This window comes from Neophocaena asiaeorientalis, unplaced genomic scaffold (genome assembly GCF_003031525.2).
Source record: "Neophocaena asiaeorientalis asiaeorientalis breed wild unplaced genomic scaffold, Neophocaena_asiaeorientalis_V1.1 scaffold59, whole genome shotgun sequence".
Lineage (NCBI taxonomy): Eukaryota > Metazoa > Chordata > Mammalia > Artiodactyla > Phocoenidae > Neophocaena > Neophocaena asiaeorientalis.
The window spans coordinates 15,903,715-15,911,305 of NW_020174268.1; the positions used below are offsets into that span (position 1 = coordinate 15,903,715).

General features: G+C 42.8%; 1 protein-coding gene across 1 annotated transcript in view; it reads right to left on the reverse strand.

The window, feature by feature from the left end:
* Nucleotides 1-578: 578 nt before the first annotated feature.
* The window catches only part of RXFP2 (relaxin family peptide receptor 2), a 59,272-nt gene continuing 52,259 nt past the window's right edge, over nt 579-7,591 (reverse strand). The window contains exons 17-18 of the mRNA XM_024755493.1: nt 5,063-5,281; nt 579-1,827 (exon numbers count right to left, since the gene is read on the reverse strand). Coding sequence (XP_024611261.1) covers nt 1,628-1,827; nt 5,063-5,281 — 419 coding nt within the window. The 3' untranslated portion in view covers nt 579-1,627. The remainder of the gene's footprint in view (nt 1,828-5,062; nt 5,282-7,591) is intronic.

Sequence of the window (7,591 nt, forward strand, 5' to 3'; positions counted from 1 at the left end):
TAAAAACATAGACAAGTTGGGAAGCAACGAATCATAGTGAGGAGATAAGACGGAGGAAATCTTGAAACTATAAGGCAAAAGGGTGGCCTAGTCAATGGGTAGGGACATTATTTCTAGAATAAGAGTGAAAAGATTTCCCTGATGTAAGAAATATCTCACTTGATCAAAATAAAGGAACTCCCATGATGGTTTTAGTCAATATTAGATACTGACAGGTAAATTACCGACACAGCTGTGATGCAGAAACTCTGGGATTCTTTCTTTCCTGGATGCTACTGGATAAAAGGGCATCTCATTTAATATGCAGTAGGAGGTGATGTGGAGTTCTTAGTCAGCTGCTTACATTTCATCTCATTAAAGGAACTCAGAATGAAGTGAAGAGTAAAGAAATTAAGTTACTGCTTCATGATTTGGAAGAGGGTGGAAGAGAAAGAAAAGTGTAAAGAGGTGTCTTGTTAACTGCGGTGCTGTGTTTGTTTCCTAGGTATATTCTCTACCAAGAAAAACATGGGTAACAGTCAATAAGCCCTACCTGTGGTCTTTATTGAATTTAAAATAATGTATAGACAAATGCAAAATATAATTTTATTTACCTGATTCTTTTTTTTTTTGACATATAAACTTTCCATATAAAAACATGCCCAGGACTTCACAACTACTTTTCATTTTCAAAAAACAAATCCGAACTTACCAGCCTTTTGGTTAAAAACAATAGGAATTGATCTGAGTCCAGTGTTCTTAAATCCCACTTAACAGTTCTTACCTGTGTGTTCTATGATGGCAGAATTTGCCAGCAATAGGGATACTGCTCTTAAGAAATTATACTTTAAAACATATTAAAATGTAGTTTTTGGCAGTTGGAGTGCCCAATTTTCCTTTATGGCATGGGCAACCTTAAGAAAAATATTTTGAGAGCTCAGTTCTTCTCACATTAAATACAAGCTGAAAAGGTGAATGGTACTAGGCACATGGTCAGCGTGCCTCTCTGGTCACATGTTCGACTTCGAACCTTGTATGAAGTTCTGCTTTCAGAGCCGCTACTCCACGGGCCTCCACAGGGCAGGACTGGAGGTGGGTGGACATCTCGGAAATCCTTTGCTATCAGTTCAGCAGGACGCTGATGATTTCATTTGACGTTGAAAAAGCAAGGAGAGAGATGTTAGGCTTATGCTATTTCCGCCACGCTAGCGTGAGATGTCGTGACTCTTTTTATTTTATGGACAGCACAATTCAATTTCAAAACAGACCATGCAGCGCCAACGTGTGGGCATCCGCGGGTAGGTTGGCCGCGTTGACGAGCTAGAGAACAACTGCTTATCAGCCTACTATTTATGGATTCACTTGCGCATTTCAGGCACATCGGTGAGGAGAACTCTCAGGTACAGTTCTCAGCCCAGCTGATAAACAGTACAGCTGCTGCCGGAATGCAGTGCCTGACATCACCCTGCCGTGCGGTCTGTGCAGAAAGGTTCGCTGTCGGTAAAGATGAAAAGGACTGCAGGTGTCATCTTCCAAATGCTGTGCTTTTTTAGGTAGTCCATTGAAAGTCCAGTGCTCCAAAACCAGTACTAGGAAGCTGGCTTCACTATATTCTCCTTGAGGTCTATTTTGTTCAAAACCCCAAGTTTCAGTGAAGAGGAGTCATCGGCCCACACGATGGATGTAGACAAACTTTTTTTTTGGTTCTGAAAATCGATTTCCTCTGATGTTTGTGTAGCAGCTGTTTCGACTTGTCTTTGAAAAAGCTGGTTGTGAGAGTGTAGAGGATTGGGTTCAAGGCACTGTTTACTGGGAGGAAAAAAATGACGACCCAGGAAGTGATTGTTTCTGAGAAAGAAACGAAGTGTGAAAGAAAGCTGAGGTTTTCATAGACACAAGACACATAACATTTTATAGTCAAAGCTACTTTTGAGACGGCTACCTGGCTCATTTACGTCCTCTCTCACCTCATGGAAAAGCTCTCTGCTGGAAGAGCACGGGAGCTACGAATTCAAGGTCCTACCACCGACTTTTCTGAGTTTCAGAAACGACTTCGCACGTTGTTACGAAACAACATGGGAGGAGATATGTGAAAACACTTCATACACTATAAATGGATACATAACGTATTTTTCTTGTTTTTATTGCCCTTTCTTATAGAAAAATAAGAAAATGAGGAAAGAATTCATAATCAATAGGACAGTGTCCAGAACTAGAAGGTTCTGGTCCAGAGTCAGCTCTGACCTTGGTCTGAATTTCAGTCCTGAAGGTCTTCCTGCCCCGCCCTCATATCCCCGCTGCTATATTCAGAGTGCAGTCAGAAGATTTGAAGAGCAAAAAAGAATATATCTCCAAACTCAACGAATTCCTTCTGTGTGAGGGTTTACAAAGGCTAATAGAATATTAAGGGAAATATGCCAGAAAAAGTGAGGAGAAATTTTGGATGGCAGTGTCCTTTCTGAATTCAGCTGTCCCTCAGTATCCACCATGGAAGTGGTTCCAGGAGCTCCACAGACACCGAAATCCACAGGTTCTCAAGTCCGTTCAATAAAATGGCATAGTATTTGCATATAACCTATGCACATCCCCCCCGTATACTTTACATCATCTCTAGATTACTTCACCTAATACAATGTACAGCCATGTAAAGAGTTGTAAATACAATGCAAATGCTACATAAATATTTGCCAGCACAAGGCAAATTAAAGTTTTGCTTTTTGGAACTCTCTGTACATTTGTTTCCAATATTTTCCGTCTGCAGTTGGTTGAAGGCATGGACTTGGAACGCAGGGCTACGGAGGGCCGACGGTACATCAGCTGCTTGGTTAGGATGAAATCTATTTTCTCCCTTAAACAGAGCCTGCTCCCGGGGTTACACACTTCTTAGCTGTGTGACTGTGGGCAAATCCCCCAAGCTCCCCAGACCTCAACTGCCTTATCTGTGAAAGGGGCTGACGATAACTTATATGACTGAAGTCAGTGAGCTGGGCCGGCTCTGCAGACAACCATTTTCAGCACATTTTCAGAACCTGGGGTTCTCCAGTCCCACCACACTCTGCTGTCTCCTCCCCCATCTTCAAAAGTCTGAGAACTGCCATCTCAGGTGAGAGCTGGACATAAGCCTAGCATCCTTCCTCTCCCCCTCTCCTCTGTGACCCCCTCCTTCCCTCCCCATCCTGTAAATTTCTTATCCTTCAGACACTGTTGCTTGTTCTTCTCTTAGCCCTGCTCTGTTCCCTACATCCCGTCTGTTCCTCCTCCCGTTTACTTTTCCACTTCTTCTCTGACTTTATCTGCCCTTTCCTCCTTCCCTTTGACCTCTCCCGTCTCCTTTTTCTATGTTTGCCTTTCCTCTTTTCCACCCCATCTTCTCTTTCTTTTCCTTATTTCTTTTTAACTGGAAAGAATACGGAAGGAATACGTTTTATTTAGCATACCTTAGATTTATTAAATGATATTACTATATTATCTGTCCTTAATTAAAAAAAAAATTAGATATGAACAGTTTGTGACTGAAGAAAAACAGTCAGTTGTTTTTTGTCTGTTGTGTCCCCAAAGGAGGTTGTGATCAGGAATGAGACTTCTGTTCGTCTCAGGATGACTCACTGATGTAAGGTTAGCAGGTAAGTCCTGAGATGGGAGGGCTGAAGCCAGCTTATCTTTGGGGCTGACCCCATGTACTCTCAGTGACCTACCATGATGGAGCAGACCCCAGAGTTCTTGGAGGGTGGGGACAGGGGGCATTTAGGTCCATGAATGTAGCAATTTTTACAATACCATGGGGAGTTGGGCAAACAAGGAGGGGCTTAGTCAAGTGTGGTAAAGACTTCTCTCCTAGGTGCACTGAGGTATTCAAGACAAACCTCAAAGGACTGAACTATAAAATGTAGAGAAAGACCAATGTGTGGCCCAATAACATTTTCATGATTATTTTTCCTGTTCTAGTTCCATATCGTGATCTAAAATGTCTTAGAGTCTCTCCAAGAATAATGATTACTATCCCTGCTATCAGAAAACCTTGTTGTGAGACTAAGCTCATAGGTTAAGGGGATGCTGCAAATGTTGTATGTCATTTTGCAGTGAGGCATTTGGCAAGGCAGAGGGACATAAATAGTTGCAGGTGTTTGTTATTTGTACATTCATCACTCTTTTATAAGGGCTTCCGATGTGTCAACCCCGTGCTCGACACTTCTCTTGTTTTTATCCAAAAGATTTCATATTCCATGGAATCTCATTATAAAGTCATACAAATAGAATTTCACAAAATCGATTTATCTTAGGCCTATTGTCAGAAAGTTTAGTTAAGAATAAAATAAGATGACTGTTAAAGATGTTCCTCTGGTACAAATCCTGAAAACATCTTCTACCAAGATGAAGAAGACAATTCCTGCCCCGGAGGAACACTCCAAATAGATTTGCAATAGGCTGAAAAAGTGAGTTGAAGATGATCCCAAAGTTTGTTTCCCTGAGGGTTGGGCAAAAGCCCTGGGTGGACCCTAGGATGGCTACAATTTCTAGGTCCCAGAAAGGCCTTCAAGCAAAATCCTAACTAATGAAAGGTGATTTTCTCTGGTTGAAGTAGGGGTGTGGCCTTTTAGATAGGCACTTTCGGGACCATTAGACCTCCACAGGGCACAGTGTGACAACCACATGGCTAGGGCCATGAAACAGGCTGGTGGTTCTTACCCAGGGGTGTGCACCTTAGAATCACAAAACGCCTATGTAGAGGCCTTGGCCCCTATAGGCTAAATTCAGAGGCCAGGGTGAAACCTGGACATGTATATTTTGTTTTGTTTTAGGTACTCTTCGTGAAGCACCACTATGCAGCTCAAGTGGAAGCAAGACACTAAGACTTAGTTTTCCTCTGTCTCCGGTGTTTTTGTGATTCTTGTCTGGGTTGCACCATTACTCGGTTCCTATCTTAGAATACTGATTATAAAACACTTAGGAAATCCTAAACCTTTGTATTCAAGTTGTAGGTATTTATGGAGAACTTACTATATGTGACGGACTGTATTCTCGCCTCGTCAAACAAAGGGCATAAGAAAGCACAACGTACTTGGGAACAACAGAAGGGACTGACCTGGTATTTCCACCCGGAAGAGGGAAAGGATTGTAATTACAAATACAGGAATCCAGCAGATGGCATCAGAGAACACTATAAAAAAGAAACGGTTTGCGACAGCCGCCTCTCTTCCAGTGTTATTCCTCACTTCTGAAGTCTGCAAGGCAGTTTTTTGAATGGAACAGAACATAATAGTATAGGAAAACACAATGGTGAGAAAAGCCAGTGAATTCACACCTGTTGGGAAAAGCACACCTCTTAACATCTCAGGTGTATAAATCAACAGTAGAAATACTGTGTTACTCAGATGTTCAATATGGTGCCTCTTCCCCTCCCCTGTACTTCCAGGAAGCATTCTTGTTATAAGCCCAGTGGTAAATCAGCTAAAACCCTGAATCCAAGGCTATAAACTGGAACAAGTTAAAAAAACTGGGTTTGGGCTTCCCTGGTGGCGCAGTGGTTGAGAGTCCGCCTGCCGATGGAGGGGACATGGGTTCGTGCCCCGGTCCGGGAAGATCCCACGTGCCGTGGAGCGGCTGGGCCCGTGAGCCATGGCCGCTGAGCCTGCGCGTCCGGAGCCTGTGCTCCGCAGCGGGAGAGGCCACAAAAGGGAGAGGGCCCAAAACCCCAAAAAAAAAAAAAAAAAAAAAAAAAAAAAAAAACTGGGTTTGCCAGATCAAAAAGATATTTTAAATACATAAACACTTTTCCAAGAATTGTAGACTTTGAAATTCAGATCTACATATATCATGAGGTAAATTTTAGCTTTTTTAAAGCAGGAAAACAGCTATTTCATTTTTAGTTCTCTGCAAATTCAAACCTTAAGGGATTACTGTAATCACATGCACAGCTCAAGAAATCAATATGCCCCTATTCCTTTAACTTATAAATATGAATAAGATATCCTTGGAATATCAAGAAGACAATAGCCTCAGAAACATTATTTTTTATGTTTTTTGGTCTTAAAAAAATAATACCTAGGACTAAAATACATTTTTATTTTTTCTTCAGATTGCCCACAGTAATCTAAACTAAAATTCAGAACCTTTGAGACTTGTTTTAGAAAAACAAGGAATAACAGAAAAATTAAAAATTCAACTATATAAATTACTCTTTTAGGGTCAAATATGTTCAGAAGATTCTCACTTATCATTATCATATAATGCTGACTTCTTTGTTGCTCTGTTATATTCTTGCTATCATAAAAATCCTAAAACTGATCATCTTATTCCTTATAGTGAACATAAAATTCCCATATAATTTCAAAGTTATTTAAAAAACGTTCATCTGATTAGACTGTATGTAAGACTGGTGAAGTCTAGGGAAAAAATCTACAAATTCAAGGTGTTCCATTGTTTTTATCCAAAAGATTTCATATTCCATGGAATCTCATTACATATTCATATAAATAGAATTTCACAAAATTAATTTATCTCAGGCCTATTGTCAGAAAGTTTAGTTAAGAATAAAATAAGGGAGGAGCTTCAAGATGGCTGAAGAGTAAGACGCGGAGATCACCTTCCTCCCCACAGATACAGCAGAAATACATCTACACGTGGAACAGCTCCTACAGAACACCTACTGAACGCTGGCAGAAGACCTCGGACCTCCCAAAAGGCAAGAAACTCCCCCACGTACCTGGGTAGGGCAAAAGAAAAAGGAAAAAACAGAGACAAAAGAATAGGGACGGGACCTGCACCAGTGGGAGGGAGCCGTGAAGGAGGAAAGGTTTCCACACACTAGGAAGCCCCTTCGGGGGTGGAGACTGCGGGAGGCAGAGGGGGGAAGCTTCGGAGCCGCGGAGGAGAGCACAGCAAGAGGGGTGCGGGGGGCAAAGCGGAGAGATTCCCGCACAGAGGATCGGTGCCGACCGGCACTCACCAGCCCAAGAGGCTTGTCTGCTCACCCGCCGGCGCCGGCGGGGCTCAGAGCTGAGGCTCGGGCTTCGGAGGTCAGGTCATCTGCAGGGAGAGGACTGGGGTTGGCGGTGTGAACACAGCCTGTAGGGGGCTAGTGCACCAGCTGGGAGGGAGTCCGGGAAAAAGTCTGGACCTGCCGAAGAGGCAAGAGGCCATTGTGTCGGGGTGCGCAAGAAGAGGGGATTCAGAGCGCCGCCTAAACGAGCTCCAGAGACAGGAGCGAGCCGCGGCTTCAGCGCAGACCCCAGAGACGGGCATGAGACGCTAAGGCTGCTGCTGCCGCCACCAAGAATCATGTGTGCAAGCACAGGTCACTGTCCACAACTCCCCTCCGGTGAGCCTGTGCAGCCCGCCACTGCCAGGGATTATAGCTTTGCTTTTACCGTTTGTCCTAGGGTTCTCTCTGTCCTTTTTTTGTGTGTGTGTTTTCTTTTTATTACTTAAGAATTTTTCTTTCTCAATAATTATTTTTTCTTTTAATAACTTTATTTTATATTATTTTACTTTATTTTATCTTCTTTCTCTATTGCTTTCTATTTTTTCTCCCTTTTATTCTGAGCCGTGTGGAGGACAGGCTCTTGGTGCTCCAGCCAGGCGTCAGGGCTGTGCCTCTGAGGTGGGAGAGCCA